A 19392-nucleotide genomic window follows, 5' to 3' on the forward strand; every position below is an offset into this window, starting at 1 on the left:
GTGTGGTACTGCCCTCATTTCAGAAATCCTGGAAACTCACCCACAAAACAGAATCAGAAAATCCCACGATGGGTTGGGTTGGAAAGGACCTTAAAGCTCATCTTGTTCCACTCCCTTCCAGGGACACCTTCCCTGGCTTGCAGAAAACCCTCCCTGGGCTAGTGAATTTATACCTGATTTGAGACACAATTATAGGCACCATATATAGTTCACTTGGACCCACATCCTTGCTCAAAATAGCACAGAAATTTTTTGTCTTCTTAATGTGTGAGTCACGTTCTGTCACTTGTGTGTGTCCCTTAAGCTTTTCCTCTCCTTTCTCAGATTTCCCTTTCAGTGAAAATCTGAGAAGGGTTTTAGTTCTCACAGAAAAGTATTTCTTTGTGATAAAACCCTGTGGCTAAAGCAGAGCTGTTGGTATCCTCCTGCAAACTTCATGGCTTTGTGGTTGGTGCTCGGCTTCGTGTTGGCCCAACATCAGCCTCTTGTTCCAGGTGCTGTTTCTGGGCTGTCACTTCACACCCCAAATGATTCCAGAAACTCCTCCCTGGAAGACTCTTTGTTCATCATTCCCAGTCCATGTTTGTCCTGTGCAGGGCCAGGAGTTGGACTCTGATGATCCTTGTGGGTCCCTTCCAACTCAGGATATTGATTCTACGTGAATCGGTATCTCATTTTATATCTCATAAATCACATATCACTCAACATACCCTGATCTGTTACCTCCAAATTACGTTCTGTTTGAAAAATTTGGCATCAAAATCTTTTCTTTGGTGCCTGTGCAACACATTTTCCACCCAATCCTGGTATTTTTGTATGCTACAGCAACACGCTCCAGAAGAGTTCAGCAGTAATGATGTGCATGGCAGGACAACTTGGACTGGAAGAGAAGCACAGAAGGTTGCATTCTCTCATTATTTTTTTGTGCAAGCTCCTAATTAGGAACCTTGATTCCCAGCCCACTGAAGTCAATGGAAAAACTCCAAGGAGATTATCTGGCTTTGGATGAAGTCCTGAACATCAATCAGAACATGTGCATGAGGCAGGGACAGGACAGGAGCTCGAAGGGAGGGAGGGCACAGCACTGCCACTCACTGGGCTTGGGTTATTGCAGCTCCGTGTGAGATGGAAGAGTGACAGATTGCCTGGGACATCTTGGCATGCAGGACAGCCTCTGGAAAGGCTCACCTTAGCAAGGTTCCCAGGATGAGTGGGAACAATTTAGAATTGTATTAGAGAGGTGCCACGCAGAGGGGAGCTGTAATAAACCCAGTCTCAGGCAGGGTTTTGTTCTTTCTCACACGTAGAACATATGGTTTGTCTGCTGCCCCCATGCTCACACTCTCTCATGTGCTAAACTTGCTCTGAGTAGTCAGCAATAAACAAAGAAATTAGGTTTATTGGCTGGTTCCATTGTGAAACTCTCCAAGGAGAGAGAAAAGAAAGGCAAAGCCCTTTTCTTGTGCCTTCCACTGCACTGACACACTGCCTGCTGCCTGCCAGCGTTTTGGGGGGTCAGGTATAAATGGGGGTCCCCTCCTGCCTCCTTGTGTCTCTGCAGTGGGTTCATTTCGAATGCAAAGAGAACAGAGAGAGGGGGAAAACAAAGGGAAACAAGATAAAGGAGGAAAAATAAAATATTGTCTTTTTCTTCCCCTCATCTGGCCTCATTCTTCCTTCTCTTTATTTCTCCCTCCTCACGTTTCACTCATGTTTTCCATTCCTCTGCCTTCACCCCCAGCGTGGGGGAGAAGACAGAAATACCTGGAAATGTGGAAAAGAAGGGAAGACTGAAGGTACTTCAGGCCAGTCTGAGGTGTTTTCTACCAACTCTTTGGTCGTAAAACTTTTCTTATGCCAATCTCACTAGTTTTGCTGGATCACCAAATATTCCTGTGAGGGATGTTCCTCCTGTAGATTCAGTGACATTATTCCAAAGGAAGCACAGGCAGATGCCTACAAATGCCCAAACCAGAAAAACACCACTGCTGAGAGCAAATAAATACTCAATAAATACATTAGAGCTGCCTCACTGGTCTTTTGCACCACATTGTCTGAAATTGAGACCACTGTAATCTGAGCAGGGGATATTTTTAGCTAGAACACAAAATATTCCTTCTCAGGAATTCCCTCAGGACGGGTGTAATGGTGGGGTTTGTCTGGTTAGAACCAAACATGCTGTAGATGAAAACCAACTCTAAACAGCAATCTCAGGTTTTACAGGAGTTTTAACATCTGAACATGGAAGTTCAGAGCAAGCCCTGAGAGCAGGCAGGTAAATCTGTGCTTTTGATTTCTGTCCATCTATTTGTCAGTAAGGAAAGGAACTGAAGTGATTAATCAAATTTAGCAGATGTGGAATCAATTCCATTGGTTCCCTAAGCAAAAGCAGAGTTTCATCAAGAGATAAGCTTAATTTGCATTCCTGTTGACTTGCAGCAGTGGTGTCTGAGAGCTGGAATTGCTGTGATTGCTGGTGCCCACACTTCAAGTGCTCTATTTAAATACTAAAATAGGAAATGAACCTCTTTACAAGCACACAGACACTGATAAGACAGAAGGGTTAAGGCAGCTCCTCAAAGCTATGCAAAACTGCTTGTGGTAGGAAAGCAAGAAGGATAAAAACAGAGATACAGTTAATCCAGGCTTCAAAGACCAGACTTAAAAAATAAAATAATAGTCAAATTAATATCCCATTGCTATTCACCTGGAAAGCTGGGAATAAAATGGAAAGTGCTGGAATAGCATAAGAAAAATATGTTCTATACAAAATTTGCTTCCAGCACACAAATATCCAGAGTATTTTCTATGCACAAAGCACAGGATTTTTTTTTTTTTGGTGGCCAAATTTTTTGGTTTGTGGCATTAAACAGCCTGACAAGTAAAGCTTCTCTTTGCCTGTGCTGCTCATCAGTTTGACTTCAATACAGGCAGAGGGTTTTTTCAGACACTGTGGATAAGTTTCATTCCCCCAGCTTTGCTCAGCTAAAACTTCGGTGTCTCATTTGAGATGGAGGCACCTGCCAAGGAAAAGTAAATAACTCCCTTAGGCTGCATATTGACTTCAGCTAAAGAGAAGTTAAGTGACATCAATCTCCTCCTTTGTTAGCAGACTAGTGCAAATTTTGGAATTTTCCACCCATTTTGTCTCGATTCCTCCCCAAGCAGAGGTGTTTTTTTTATTTATTTTGAAAGATAAGGGATATTGTGGAAGCTGAACCAACAGAACTGACATTCTGGTAATTGAAATGTTTCACTGGAGTTTGCTGGACTGCCCTGACACATTTCTGCTCAAATTGGCTCCAGCTGAAATGCTGTTTCACAGACAATATATTTTATACATTGTATTTGATCAGTGGATTGAGGACTTCGCCCGTTTACTAATAATTATAGATCCATGAAATATTCTGAGCTGGAAGGGACCCACAAGGATCATCCAGTCCAACCCCTGGCCCTGCACAGACACCCCAATAATCCACCCTGTCCCTCAGAGCATCATCCAAACCCTCCTGGAGCTCTGGCAGCCTTGGGGCTGTGCCCACTGCCCTGGGGAGCCTGGGCAGTGCCAACCACCCTCTGGGGGAAGAACCTTGTCCTGAGATCCAACCTGACCCTGCCCTGGCACAACTTCAGGTCCTGTCCCTGCTCACACAGAGCAGAGATCAGAGCTGCCCCTCCTGAGGAAGCTGCAGACGCCAATGAAGTGTCTCTCAGTCTCCTCCAGTTTAAATTATCTTATTTTTTTAACTCCCTATTTGTCTAATTCCACCCACAGAAACAAGACAATTTTTCCCCAAAATAAAAAAAAAGGTTTAAATGTGTTAGAACTCTCCTGGTTTTGGAATCTGGCTGTGGACAGTGGAGCAGCAGAAGGGAGGCAGGAGCCAAGACAACTCAGAAGGTTGGCAGGAGAAAGGTCCTGCCCAGGTAGACCACAGGGCTGTGAACAGACCCAGCCCTTCAAGTAATAAAACCTGCTGGGTCCTTGTGTTTCCCCTGGGAGCAGGAGAACCCCCCCTGAGTCTGAGGCTCCAAGGGGCAGCTCCAAGAACTCAGCAATCACCAGATAATTCCCCCACCCAGTCCCACCATCTGCTCTCTCTGCAGAAGATTGGTTGCAGAATTCAATATTTTGCAGAGGGTTGTTGAAAGACAGCTTTTCATGGTGGTGCTCAATCATTCTGCCCTGCTGCCTTTGAGGGATGGCAGCAACTTGAGTGTAAAGCACCAAACCCAAGTGTGCCACAGCAAAGAGAATTCACCAGCTCGAGCAGCTTTATTTATGGCAGAGAATCCACAACCATCCCTCACAGAGATGGGACTGAACCATGTCCTACAAGCAAATCTTGGAGCCAACAAGAATTGAGCAGATCTTACTGATTCCCTCCCAAAAAACAATTTAAATTATGAATATTTGCTTATTACTGATTATTAATGCATGGAAAGTGCTGTATATGACTAATGCATTCCTCCAGCCCACCTCATTTCTCAGTTTTCCCTCAGCTCCCCTCATTTGAATTCCGAGTGAAGTGAATCACGTATGTTTATGTGCATTCACTGCAGAGCTGGGGGAGCCCCAGCCCGTGCTGAGGGAATAGCACCTCTCCCTGGCAAAGCAAAACCCAGTCCAATTCCCAGTTATTGAAATGCTTCAATCAAAAAGAGGCTTTTGTGAGATAACTTTTCCATGAGGGTCCTGATCCTGAATTCACTGAAGGTGCCAAGGCAGGCATTGGGGATGAGAACAACGTCTAGACTGGAAAATTTGGTTTATTTAGTATATGAATCGTTCCCTTCTTGTCTTTCCTTCCCTCAGTGGACACCAGATGATAGAAGTGAGAAGAGAGATGAAAAAAAACTCCCTTTGCACACAGTGAGAATATGACACACATGAAAATAGCTGCTGTGTGTGTCAGACTCCACAGGGAGGGAGTTGGGAGCACAAAGCTCGTTCTTTGTTGCGTTTCATTTCTGCATCGAGCTAAAAGCCACAGCACAGGCCAGGAGAAGCCATTTGTTCTGCAAAGGGCAAACAAATAGTTGTCCATTCGCTCACAAAACCCCATTTCTCAAGACTTTGACCCAAAGGAGGAGGTTAATTGCCCAAAAGAGCACCCGAAACTGTCCTGGCAGATGAGCCAGATGAGCTGATTGGGGATCACGTGGAGAGGGAGCAGGTAAACCCAGCCAGGATTAGCCAACTGGAGCATTTCTTTCTGATTCCTGCAGCTGATAACCTCGAATTCCCTCTCTAAGGTGGCCAGCAGCATAGACCAGAGATAAACCCCATACTCAGAGATTAAACCATATCAGTAAGGGTGAAATGAAGCTATTTCTGAAAATTTTGAAGGAGAATACTCAATGGAGAGGGTTGGGAATAATAAGCAAATCTGGTACTGGTATATTCAGGCTTTGTTTCACTATCTAATATAAAAAATGATTTATTTTGGCATTTTCTGGAGGACTTGCACGCTGCAAATGCAATAAAGTATTTTACAGTAACCAGAGCAAACAAGCTGTTGAAAATCTGGGCAATGATGTATTTGAGCTGCAGAGAAGATGGGAGAGATAAATAGGGCTGGAGGAAACTCCCAGTGCCCCAAAAAGGGGATTGAGGGCTGAGGACCTTCTCTGCTGGATCTGGCAAGAGATGCAGAAAATTACACGGCCAGAAATTTTAAGGTTTTTTTTTTCAAATAGCAGGGGCCCAAATACAGCAGCTTCATAAGCTTAAAAATGATCTATTAAAAAAAAACCTCTGAGGAAATCCAATAAAAACAACATTTAATGGTGCTTTCGTTAATGTGGGTAATCTATTTTAGAGTTTCCTATTTAGCACTCTTCTCTTTACACACCTACCAACTAAATTTATTACAAAGCAGGGGTCTCTTGTTATGTCAAGAGCTCAGCTGATCAGGGAGAGCAGTCACCACATATTCAGGACTATCAGGAATAAAATATTATCATAAATGAAAGGGAGAAGGTGAAAAAGAAAGAATGTTCTTCCCCCTTTGGGTGGAATAGGTTGAGTTGCACTATTTCTGTAACAAAAGATTGAATTTGTCTAAATGATTCCAAAGAAGTTCTGTGATCTGACTCATTTAGCAGTGTGTCCATCCCAGTTTGGCTGCCAGAGCTGGGAGGGATTGGTATTCCCTTTTTTAGCATCTATAACCCAACCAAATATTTAAAAAAAGGCTACTAAAGCAGTCCATAAAGATGATAATTGCTGGACAATAAAATGGGAGCAGAAATAAGCTGAACTTTAGTTAAAATAGTTAATCTATATGTGACATGGCAGGGTTTAATCACATATATGGAGAAAGGCAGGGCAGGTTCCTTCTCTTTTTTATGACCAAAGACCAACTTAAATGGAGCACTTTAATTAGCCATGTGTTTACAGCCACACCACTCCTTATTTCATTGTGGTTTCTGTCACAGATCTCTGGAATAACAGTGGAGAGATGATTTATTTCCCCTCCTTTTAAACCACAGCATTAGCTATTTTGTCATTTAACAATCAAAAAAAGCCTCATAAATTTCACTTTGCACCAGTGGCCACCCTGGTAATAATGTTTTGCACACAGAGAGCTTAAACACTGTCTCCCTTTGTAAATCCTGCTCCTGTTGTTTACTCCTGCAGAGCCACAGGAGCCTTCTGGGATGTTCAGAAATTACAGTGTGCTTAGAATTATTGTTAGGAAATTAATACAGAAGCACAAGTAAATACTGTGGGTAATGTGTAAATATTTTTTTATAAGTAAATCAGATGGGAAATATGAGAGTACTGGAACCTGAAGATCTAGGCTTAGTTCAGCCTGTTGAATAGACCATACAATCAAAATACAAATAAAGATTAGGCTAAACACTAGTTACAAAAATATTTTTCATCATGAGTAGATAAAATGAAAATAAAGTTGCCACTTCTGAAAGGGGGAAAAGCACTGGGAAGTTTTCTATGCCCTTGGCATGGATTGATCACCCAAATTTTTCCGTTTCATTGCCAGTACCAAGGTAAAATTCTTCTCAGATTTGCACTTTCATAACTACTCCTCTGATTTACTTTCATCTGCATTGTACATTACTGCAGCATACTGTAAGTAAGATTTCTTTGTATCACAGCTTTGGATAATATTTTAGTGAATTATGATAATTTTAAGTCTTATGTGACCCAAACTGACCTCCTTGAGCAACTGGTCCAGTGTGTAAAATGTGGTGTTCAGCTCCCAGAGCTTTCTGAATTACTGACTGGGGTTTTCAAAGCCTAACAACAGGATGTGACAGAGCTTTGTTGTCATATTGGTGATCTGAAGGAGATGCTGAGAAGGCTCCTCAGCTGTTCTCAGCAGTTCTGAGACACCCATTTCATCCATCTGCCTTCATTTGTATGTGGAAATATCCTCAGGGCTGTGTGTTGTGTGGAATATTCACAACTTCTGTCAGTAACCCACTCTCATTTTCATATTTTACCATTTATTTGACATTGTTTGTAATCATAGAACCAGAGAATATCCTGAGTTGGGAGGGACCCACAGGGATCATCGAGTCCAACTCCCGGCCCTGCACAGGACAACCCCATGTGCCTGAAAGCATTGTCCAAACACTCCTTGGAATATGATGATGTGGATGGTGCTGGCAACTCAGAAATAAGCTGTTAGTCATCACTGAACACCATGTGACCCCAAACCCATTGGTGAGAAGTGCACCAGTGTGCTGGGCCAGTGGCTAAGCCCAGCCTAAATGGGAGTGACAAGAGCATGGTGGCTGATTTCACTGTGGGTTATTGTACAACCTGTACAGCAGAGCAGTTCTGCCACAGCCTGGGGGCATATTTTGCTTCCCTGAAGCGTCCACTGATGTCTGCCCCTGATGCCTTAAGACCCTTTTAGTTTTTTTTGATTTTTCTAACTTTCATAAGCTTTATAAGTAATTACAGTAGAAGTAGATTTTAGAAGTAGCTATATTACATCCCTCACCCTTTAGCACAGTAGTTTTTACATTCCCCTACCCCATCACCCCATTCTACGTTCCCCATATCAATCCTACCCCTTAATTCCAGTAGAAAATGTTTAGTCTTTTGTCAAGGCAAGGCCTCTTCTGTTTGAGGACATCTAATCCTGGCCTGAACCTCAAGGGTACAGTCAAGAACTGGGTGACCGTGTACCCTTTATGCTCTGAAGAAGATGGAGATGATGAAGATGAAGAAGAGGTGGTCTCAAAAAGCACTCCAGACCCAATTCCCAGGGGGTGGGCCGGGGGTGGACCAGGGCAAAAGCTACGGGGTGGAAACACTTGGGATTGGGCAGATTGGGCAGACACTCTTATAAATTGTAACACCTGTACACGGCCAGTGCGCACAGCTTGTATTTCATGCCTAGGCACAAATTAAACCTTTTTCTTATCTCATCCTCAATTAAATCACTTTGGAGGTTTTTTTCCCTCAGCTCCTTTAGGCAACACCCCTCTCCAGCTGTGTGTGGGCACCTCCAGCCCCGCTGGCCTGGCAGTGCTGCCCAACAGGAACGCGCGGATCGCGCGATTCCCCGCGCGGCTCCGCTCGGCCTTTGTTCCCCCCAGCTTGCCAGCCACACAACCCCGTGGCCACTGCTGAAGACAAACAGGCCTCTGGCATCAAAGTTTGCTGTCAACGAGCTGTCAAAAGCAATACCAGGCCAGCTGTGCTTCAGTGAGGTTTAAATGATGTTATTAAAGCAGCCCCGGCGCTGGTTTGTGACGGTACCTTTTGTTCTGGTGCAGAACCTCTGAGCCCTTTCTCCAGGTGATGACAGCCCTGGGAGAAGCACTGGGTTTACAACCAATTGTAACTTCACCTCCAACTTGAACGACAGACGTTTTTTTCACGGGATTTTTGGAAAAATCGGGGGCTGCAGCTGAAAATGGAGAAAGAAGAAGAAAGAAGGGCAGAACAATATTCAGCTGACGGGGCACTAAATGAACTTTTTGAATTCTTCTCTTTGAGTTACACGGCAGGTGAAGTCAATAATTGCTTTGCTTTTGGGGTTCCTGCAAAATACATACAAATCTACCATGAAAAATGTCTTTAAGAAACAAAGATTTAAAATCATTGTATCTTATTTAGTGACTTTATTAATGCTGTTTCTAAACTAGAAACTGGGTGGCAATCTTTCCTGAGGGTTATCTGGAGACTGGGAGAACAGGTCTGTGATGAAGAATGAGGTTCCCGAGCAGGATAAAGATCACACTCCTGATCCAGACACCTTTATTCATCTGCAGAGAATATTCCATTACAAACAGAGCTTTACTATGGCTTTCTTTTCACAAACATCCACTGTTTCCTGAAAATATGTTTATTTTCCCAGTAGTTTCTGTGAAAATTCACTCCTGGTGAAGAAGAAAACACAAGACCTGTGCAACAGTTGGGTGCTCTTAAAGTCTGTATTTTACTGGTTTCACAATATTTGGCTGTTGAGCAAACTTTATGTTTGGATATCTAGATCAGAAGACTTTTACAAGAGCAAATTCCATTTCATGTGCATCTCTGGCAAACGTTAATGAGATTCCTTGTTACATGTTATTTCTTTATGTACATATTTGCCATATGCTCTTTGTTTATAGCTAAAACTACTTTTTCCACTTCCTAAAATGACTTTTAAACTTGCAGAATAACTATTAAGAACTCAAAATAAGCAAGAAGCAGCATTCATTAAACTCGTGTGCATGTGATAAAAAAAGACCACACCCAGATTAGATTCTTCCCCCAAACGAGTCGTGAAATTAAACTAAAAAAACCCCACGTTTGCACGTGGGTGAAGAGCAAACAGCAAAGAAATATCAACAGCCTTGAGCTGCCAGGTGGAGTTTCATCTATTCTTAAATTCAGATTTTTTTTTCAGAGTGTCCTTTAGACTCATTTTAGTGACATTTACTCACCCATCACCCTCAGCTCAGCGCTGGCATAAATCGTATCGTGCTGGTTTTCTGCCACGCACTGATAGAGGCCAGAGTCTGACATATTCAGCACAGGGATGATAAGAGTCCCATTTTCTATTTGGATTCTCTCCTGACAAAAGAAAAACAAGGCAAAACACTGAGTGTACAAACCAAAGCTTTTTTTTATTATCACAGTAATGCACCTGATTGTAATTCAGAAGCAGGAATGTTGTTTTCTTGGAAGCAACGTGGATGAATATGCCAGAAATATGATTTACACCTTCCTGTGTGATGGTGGGTGTGTTTTGAGCCCTCTCAGCTCTTCAAACTCTTCAAGAAATCCAGGCACACGTTGCAGTAATTGCTTTGGGCAGGTTTGCCCAGATGTTCCAGCTGTCCACGTGTTTTCCCTGCACTGCTGAGCTGTGAATCCGGGGTTGTGCTTCACCAGGAAGATGACACAGAAGGAGCTGCCTCAGGGCAGGCACAGCTGTTCCTCACTGGGAGCATCTTCTACAGGGCTCTCAACACCCCATCCCTGTCTGGGGGTGAAGCATCACCACCTCCCTCACCCACCAGATGATCTGATAATGATGATCAGAGACGATCAAAAAAGCTCTACAGGAGACAGAGGTGCTCCAGTAATGGGGACATTTCAAATGTCTCCAGACCGAGGAGTCACAGAAAAATGAGCCACTGGAAAAGCTCTACTGGAAGCCAACACTTAAATTCCAATTAGAGACCCACAGGAAGCCCCTCAGGGCACAGGGAGAGCTTTCTCCTCAAAGCTTGAATTTCTAAGCACACCAACTTTCCTCGGTGCAATTCTGCTGAAATAGAGGGAACTGCACAGTAGGTAAATTTGGAGCAGAGCTTGGAGTTTGCTGTATTAAAAGAAGTTTTATTTGCTCTACTTTGGAAAACAGAAGTGTCGTGGTTTGGACCTTGTTTTCCCCCAGAGGCTGAGAAAAGTGGTAGACCCCAAGGGGTGGAAACCCCTAGAAGTTTTGAAATTCTACCCAATGGGCGCTCCTGCAGAAATGTCAACATCTCACAAACTCACCGGAAGAGAAGGGTTGTAGTTTGGTTGTTGTAGGAGAGGTGGCCATGTTGTGAGCCACGAGGAAGGGGTTCTAAGCCCCTCGGGCCCTCTGGGGCCTCCCAGCCTCTGGCTGGGGGCTGCAGGGACCTGGAACAGCATAAAGCTGGGCTAGGTGCCTGTAGTTATGCCGGGAGACGTTTTTCTCCATGGGTACAGACAGCAGCCGGGACTGACCAGAGGAACGGTGGCAGAAAGCCAGAGAGATAAGACCTGAACTGAAGAAGCAGCAGAAACAACATGCAGCACCGGAGAGAAGACTCCTGGAAAGGGAGGAGAAGAAGAGAGCAGCAGAGAGACAGAGTTTGGGGTAAGAGACTGTACCAGATCCCCCAAAACTCCCTTGGAGACCCTCTTGGAGAAGAGGGACATGGACTCCTATTTTAGAGGAGCCTTGGAGTATGCAGCACCGGAGAGAGAGAGGAGCTGAGAAGCTCAGAGCGTCCCGGGAGCTGGACCGGGACGGCCAGATGGAATGCGGGGGGAGTTGACCTTGGCTTCCCCCCCTTGCACTGCTGCCGCGGTGGCAGCCTGAGAGACAGAGCACGGAGCTCTGCAAACGGGAACTTGAATCCCCTGAGGAAGGGACTTTCACGAAGATGCCCCGGCATTTCGTGATATGCCTGTGGTGATGCGAGTCTTGTCCCTGCTGGCAGTCCACAGGTGAGGCCTTCGCTTGGACCGAAGGAGAGCCGAGGGGCTTGGAGACCCCCTTGTGTATGTTGAACAGAGATCCAGCTACAACAACCCAGTTACTGCTGCATGGAGGACAGAAGAGGAGCTGCTGCTTAAGGACTGGAAGGGATCTGTCCTTCTTTCCCTCCTGGACTTTTATTTGGAGGGGAGAAGAGATCTGGTCCATTGTAAATACATATGTCATGGTAGAGATAGTTGTGATCATGTGTATAATGTGATATGGTATTTATTTGTACAGTCATTGTAATATATTCCCTTTCCCCCACTTTGAGTCTGGTGTGTTTTGTCTGGAAAAACCCATCTCACATTAGGTTGAGATGTGGGAGGGGGGAATGGAGCTAGGGAATTGGATTTTGGGGCTATCTCAAACCATGACACATCTCAACCTAATGTGAGATTGCCTGTTTCATGCTGCAATCATAACTTAAAGCTAAATATTTTGTGATTTTACAATTACTACCCTCTGGGGACAATAATAGTTCTGCTGCAAAGTGTAGCACTGAGAAAGAGAAAAAACCCCCAACATTCCCCAAAACAGATGACTTTGGAAGAAACCCACAGGGAGCATAAATTCCATCACCAACTGCAAGCCTGAACAACAGATATTACTGGTATGATTATGCTGCTCCTTTAGTCTGGCTCTTCTGCCTTGGAAGCAGGAGTGGAGGAGCACTGAGTACGTTTTTAGAGTACGCAGTGCAGTCTCTGATGGGCAGCTCCAAGCATCTCAAATGTATTTGTGAACTGCTAAACTTATGTCATAGATACCCCAGAATGGTTTGGGTTGGAAGGGACCCTAAAGCTCATTCAGCTCCATGTCCTGCCATGGCAGGGACACCTTCCACTAGCCCAGGTTGCTCCAACCTGGCCTTGGACACTTCCAGGGATGGGGCAGCCACAGCTTCTCTGGGCAACCTGTGCCAGGGCCTCCCCACCCTCACAGGGGAGAATTCCTTCCCAATATCCCATCTAACTCTGCTCTCTGTCAGTTTGAAACCATTCCCCTTGTCCTGTCCCTCCATCCCTTGCAAACACTCTCTCCCCATGTTCCTTGTAGCCCCTTCAGGCCCTGCAAGGCCACAATTAGCTCACCCCAAAGCTTCTCATCTCCAGGCTGAACAATCCCAACTCTCCCAGCCTTTCCTCCCAGCAGAGCTGCTCCATCCCTCTGATCATCCTGGGACCTCCTCTGCACTCTCTCCAGCAGCTCCATGTCCTTCCTTGTGCTGTTCCCCAGGGCTGGAGCAGCTCTGCAGGGAGGCAGAGGGGCAGAATCTCCCCCTGCCCATGCTGGGGGATCAGCCCAGGGCACGGGATGAGGGTTCTGGGCTGGGTCATGTCCAGTCTCTCACCCACCAACACCCCCAAGTCCTTCTCCCCAGGGTTGCTCTCATCTGTTCACCCCCAGCTCGCTGAGCTGCCCCAGACACGGCAGTTCCACAACCTGCCGGGGGAATTCCTCTGCCTCCTGCAGGGGGGGAAACGCCACATATTGAGCCCTGGAGCTCTGTTTTCCAACACTCCAGCTTTTTCTTGGAGGCCTCCCAACCACGAGGTGACCCAGCCCAACCTTGTTTAGCTTGGAAATGGGATGAGAGCACAGCCTGGGGCTGCGTGGCTGCTGTGTGGCAAACTAATTAAGAACATTACATTACTTAGCCACTGATAATGGGCTTTTTTGAACCTCTCACTCCAGATATCTTCTGCACACTTAGTTTTACCTCCAGGCTGTTTGTTATCCTCTCCATGCATTCTATTTTTACAAACATCCTTTGAATATAAACCCCCCTCTGAAGCACACTAGTGTTCCACACGTATCCCAAATTCCCCACTGTTCTCTGCAGGCTCTTTGGAGCTGTGCATTCAAAGAGAAGAATAAAGCACCCCGTGTACACAAGCAGGAATAATGCTGGGATGACCAGGGAGGTGGTGGGGCAGAAAGGTTTGACAAAGGGTGAAAAATATGCTCAGAACCAGCCCCAAGGTGCAAAGCATCTGGAGTTATTCTTCCTGTGAGGATTCCAACAAGCAGGTGCTGTGACAAACTGAATATTTTATTACACCTCTCTTGTCCTTTCACCTCCAAACTGTCCATTTTTGTCCACTGAGCAATAACACCCAGCATTTTCTTGCCTGAAGTATTGCATTTACAGCACACTGTAAGTACTGGGAAAATGTTGCCTGAAAATGTGTCCACAGAGCATTTTATTCTCCTTTATTGAAGCGATGCAATTGAAGAGTGACAGATTCTAAATATTGCTCCCTTTAAAGAGAGAGAAACTGGAGAATCTTGCCTAGGCAGAGGTGACAATGAGCAGAGTGATCAGACTCAGGAAAACTGCAGTCCAAGGAAATCCTGGCTATTTTCCTCAGATGAAGGTTGGGTCCGTTCAACTAATCCATGGAAAGTTGAATGCCACTCCAGCTTCTCCAAATAATTACTGCTAAATCCAATGAGTGCTGGTTCTGCCACCCAGCAGGTGCTAATTTGTCCCATATGTTTTGGAAATTATTCTGTACCTGTTCTTGCTAAACAGAAATGAATCACAATATTGTTTTTTCCAACCAGGTAAAAATGCATCACAGGTAAGTCCTGCCATTCTGTGCCCAAGAGATGCTGGTTGGATGTTTAATAAAGAAGGGAAAGCTTCTTTATGAAAACTTCACAAAGTGCAAACCCAGCAATTGTCACAAAAGTCAGTCTCCAGGAGGTTGCCAACAACTGAGGGCTGGAGGATGGATGTGCCAAAGCTTGGCCACCACAGAAATAGAATTATTGTGCCTGGAAGCTGGGCTCCCAAAGATCTGGCTAATTAAGGATCTGATCTTGTTTCTGAAGCGTTTGAGCTCCAATTGACTTCCCCTCTCCTTCCACACTGCCACCACTTCACTAATTCCCTTTCCACTTAGTCCTTGGTTTGCTTTGAAGTGAGATTTTGCACTTATTCATCTTTTCATTATGACTTTATGTGGCTTTCTTTAGTCTATTGTCCCTCTACACAGCACCAGAAAATACTACCCTCAATATTCACTGATTTTCAGAGCTGACTGATTAATTAAGTTTAGGGATTAGCACAGCATGGGAGCAGCCATACTACAGGGGACCAAAGGTCCACCCAGCTACAGACTCAGAACAGAAACAGAAGAAAAGTGCAATTTAATGCTGATCATTTTGCAATTCCAGCTCTGAAAAGCTCTTCCAGTCCGTTGGCATCCTCCCAGTTCCCCAATTTACAGATTAAGTCTACAAATGTATTTAGTGTTTCTTCAGCCCTTCTTTCAGCAATTATAATTGATATTTTTAACCTACTGCCATATCTTGGAGCAATTAGATGCTCTGTAAGATAAATTACACCAAGAAACTGTTGTTTCTATCTAAACTACATCATACATTTGCAACAAGGATGAACCTCGAGAATCAAGGCTTTATGTTACAAAGAGTTTGTGCTATTACATTTATTTTGATATATTAATCCTCACCTACTTTTTGAAACTAAATTAATGTGCTGTGAAATGAATTTTATGACTAAATCATGAAAAAATGGCAAAAAAATGAGGAAAAAAGCCAAGAAGACAAGAGGAATCTTACCTCTGACACCAGGGGCTGGCCATTTTTTAACCAGCTGTAGGAAGGGTTTGGTTTTCCTTTTGCCTTACATTCCCAATATAAACTGTCATAGAGAGACAGAAAGGCATTTTGGATTTTTTTATCCCATTCAGGGGGTGCTGAAAAGAATATGCAAATCATTTAAGCAGGAGAAAAGTGATTTTGCTTGAGGTATGTTGCCATTAATTAATGAACTGAGCAAGGCTAATTAATACCTGTCCAACACATTCTTATTATGCTACAAGTGAATTCTGCACAACAATTCCATGGCATTAAATTTTAGGACAAGCTTAGGAAACTGTTAGAGATCAAGTGACCAGGGGGAAGGGAGTTTGGTTAAGAAATTGTCCATTTTTTTGGCCAAAATTTACAGAAACAATGCTTTTAGATGTCTGAAATTCAAGATATTCTTGAGGTCCCTAATTTCTGAAAAACAAACTTTCTCTAAATGCACTTGAATATTTGCACCAGGAATATATCAAAATCTTTGGTCAGCAGGTAATAAAATCATAGATTGTAAAAATTACCTCCCTGTTTTGCCCACATACCTGAGACAGTGGGATCAGAGCTTGAGTTCTCAGGTTGTAATTTACACCACAGATACTACACAGAGGAATTAGGGCTACTCAGAGTAGAAAAACCCCTCCTGGACACTCATGGAACACTGACATCAATCCACTGCAGTGTAAAAGGAATCACATCCCAGCTCTGTAAACACCCAAGAGCCCAGGACTGAGCTGAGCAGGGATTATCTCGAGGCAGGCTGACATTTAGAAGAGTTGTCAAGACAAAGGGAAATATGAGAGCCATGGAGAGTAATTAATATCCACCTAAATTTAGGGTAGATCAAAGCCACAGGGAAGGAGATGCATCCCTCTGCCTCTGGCACAAGTGGCTGGTGTGTTAACGTGCCATGAGAAGTTTTTGGTTGGGTTAAGAAATCATAATACTGCAGTCTCTATATAAATAAATATATAAATATATACAGGCACAATTCTAGTTCTTACATAGAGTAGTTTATTTTAGGAGGAGAATTATTATCCCTTGTGACCAGCAAAACCAGCCTCCCTCTGGAGCTTGGATCTGGGAGGAGCTCCTGACTCTACCCCACAAAGTACCTTGAGATGTCCAGCCCCAGGTTAATGCACTGCCAGTGAGCTGCTTCCCAGAGCAGGAAAGTGTCTGGGAGAGGATCCCAGAATGGATTGGGTGGGAAGGACCTTAAAGATCATCTCATTCCACCCCCTGCCATAGGCAGGGACACCTTCCACCAGCCCAGGTTGCTCCAACCTGGCCTTGGACACTTCCAGGGATGGGGCAGCCCCAGCTTCTCTGGGATCCTGTGCCAGGGCCTCCCCACCCTCACAGGGAAGAATTCCTTCCCAATATCCCATCTAACCCTGTTCTCTGTCAGCTAGAAGCCATTTTCCCTTGTCCTGTCTCTCCACCTCTTGTCCCAAGTCCCTCTCCAGTTCTCTTTTTGCCCCTTTAGGTACTGGAAGGTTTATAAAGTACTATAAAGGTCAGGCTCTGGAAGGTTTTATAAGGTACTGTAAAGGTAGGGCTCAGCATACCTAACAATAATTTTAATTATATGTCTTTTTTATTGCTCTCAGAGCCCAAAGCACAGACTGGAGGCATCACATATGAAGCAGCAGAAAGTGTCCAGGAAAGGAACCCTATTTCTTGGAGACAAACTGCCTATGGAGGAAAAACACCTCAGCAGAGGAATGAAATCAATTATGTAGATAACACACCAGCCCACTCCTAAAAGGACAAAAAAAAATCTCGTGTAAAAGCTTCATGAGCCCTGTTTGTGTATTTCGTAATGAGCAGCTATTAATTAATGTAGAAAGCACATTTAATAAGCACATTGTTTTAGATTGAATTAACTGATCATAATTTTGTAATTGCCTGTGCTGTTCTCAATCACGTCCAGGTAATCCACTGAACTTCATTTTAATGGAACTGCTTGATGGGTGTTGGGAAAAAAATTAGTGTGCAATGAGAGCAAAAATAACCCCTTAAAAGCCAAGAAATAATTAAATATTCACACAAGCAGCAGACTGTTCTATTCCTGGCATATATCTTGATATTAGCCATGGCTGCAGGAGGCTGGTGGCTTATCAGCAAAGCTACATCTCTTCATTAAAAGAGATTTACTTTATAAAAAAAAAAAATAAAAAGAAAAATACTTGCCAAAGTCTTCTCAATGGATGTTAATTGCAGGCTCAGTCTCTCTTTCTGTGATTTTTCTTACTGCTGTAATGTTTAATTTTTTTTTTCCTTTTCCTTTGAAAGATTTATGAGGTAAAGGCAAAAAAAAAATCTCAACTCTTATTGCTGTCAAAATATGTTGCTTTCCCTGGGTATTAACAATGGGACTAAAGAACATATAATTCACCTTGGCTCTGAGGGAGCAGCACGTGGGACTGTGATCACAGGAAATTAATGCACGTGGGAAGTGAAAAGGGGAGGGGGAACAGACTCCCAGGAATATTATTCTCTACTTTTGAAGGGAGAACTCTTTTCCAGATCTATTATTCTCTACTTTTAGCCAGCAGGAAGGAGAGGGAGGAATGGAATGAGTTTCTCCTGCTTTACCCTCATCTGTTTATGGAGCTGAGCTTGAATAGGAGGTGAAATGACCTCCACTGCCAGGGATAAAACTCCTGAATCCTCCCCTGATCTGCATCTGGGGCAGCACAAATTCTGCTGCTGAGAGGGAATCTCTGCCTTTAACGTTCCATGTGAATGTACCAGGGCTTCCTTCCTGCCTTTTATTAACCTTTCCAACTTCCTCATGGCACAGCCCACGCTTCCAACCTGAGTTTTAATGCAAAATATCTTTATTTGCTGAGGCTGTAGCTCAGTGAAGGTCACTCCAAACAGTTTTTAATCAGCTTAACCTGCCCTGCATTTTACACCTCCAGTGAGGGGCTAATAGGACCTCATCTGCAACACCCAACAGAACCTCACCCTGCTCTTTAAAAAGAACGAAAATAAAATTAATCTGCTTACCATAGACAAATAATTGACCTCTTGCAATGTTTATTCCTCGGCTGTTTCCTGCAACACACTCATAAGAACCTTCATCTTCCTGCTGAACATTGGGGATTTCAAGAACTCCTTTGGTTTTGTTGGGTTGAATTTTCTTTGTCAAGGAATTTCCATCGGACCTCCTCCAGCTAATACTTGGGACAGGGCTGAATAATTGTGTTTCATTAGGGAAAAACAGAGAACAGTGGTTACAGCAGAGAAAAAAGAATGTGAAAGCCTTCTTTGAGAGTAATAATATTTTTAAAAAGATGTAATTTCTGTTTCTAAGCATAATTCATAAGTCAGAGGTGTTCTAACCTGTTCAATTTATTTAGGAGCACAAGTCCAACAGTGAGATGAAATGCACAGTCAATTCTATAATTTCTTCTTAGGCCAATTTGTATTTTCCCCTTAGGAACTTACTGAGGGCTCAAACCTTCTTTTAAACTCTGTGACACCGAAGGAACAACTTTACAAGCCACAGGAACAGCACAGAGGCACTGAATTATTGACTGGTTCTCACAGCAAACTAATTCCCTGCAGCATTAGAGGTATTTTCACTCCCCAAAATAGGAAGTACTGGCCAAGAATTCAAAGGATCTAAAAATAACAATAAATCTGAGTGAGAAGAGGAAAGCACAAGACACTGAGGCTGAGAGGAGATAGAGACAAAAGGGAATATTTATTTTTTCGTGGTTTTTTATAGCTTTCTATCATTTTCATTTATATTTGGATTAATGCATCCTGTAAAACAACAAACCATAGTGAAGTTTGAAGGCAGTTATAAATATTTCCTGGATTTCTGATAATATCCCAAACCATCCAAGCCTCACTTTCATGATCTATTATGTCACCAAAACACTTTAAAATATTAACAGTCTCGGATTTCACAGTTTCTGTTTCTGCAAACTGAACTAAGTTGCTTTTTCTAACAACTTAGATTTTGAACAGCTTTTTCCAGAGGCTTTGGCTAATTGCTGACTTCTTTTCCTTTGGAATAACATGAACAGTGATGGAAAAGACAACTTTCATGGAGATT

At 43.6% G+C, this 19392-nt stretch overlaps 1 protein-coding gene across 3 annotated transcripts in view; it reads right to left on the reverse strand.

Moving 5' to 3' along the window:
- The window catches only part of LOC135420131 (contactin-6-like), a 130540-nt gene that overhangs the window by 24368 nt on the left and 86780 nt on the right, over positions 1–19392 (reverse strand). For all 3 annotated transcript variants that reach the window (XM_064667150.1, XM_064667149.1, XM_064667148.1), the window contains 4 exons: positions 18336–18520; positions 15297–15433; positions 9913–10042; positions 8741–8891 (listed from right to left, as the gene is read on the reverse strand). In XM_064667150.1, the coding sequence (XP_064523220.1) occupies positions 8741–8891; positions 9913–10042; positions 15297–15433; positions 18336–18520 (603 nt within the window). The remainder of the gene's footprint in view (positions 1–8740; positions 8892–9912; positions 10043–15296; positions 15434–18335; positions 18521–19392) is intronic.

The sequence above is a fragment of the Pseudopipra pipra genome, chromosome 11, assembly GCF_036250125.1.
Source record: "Pseudopipra pipra isolate bDixPip1 chromosome 11, bDixPip1.hap1, whole genome shotgun sequence".
In the NCBI taxonomy this organism is placed as follows: domain Eukaryota; kingdom Metazoa; phylum Chordata; class Aves; order Passeriformes; family Pipridae; genus Pseudopipra; species Pseudopipra pipra.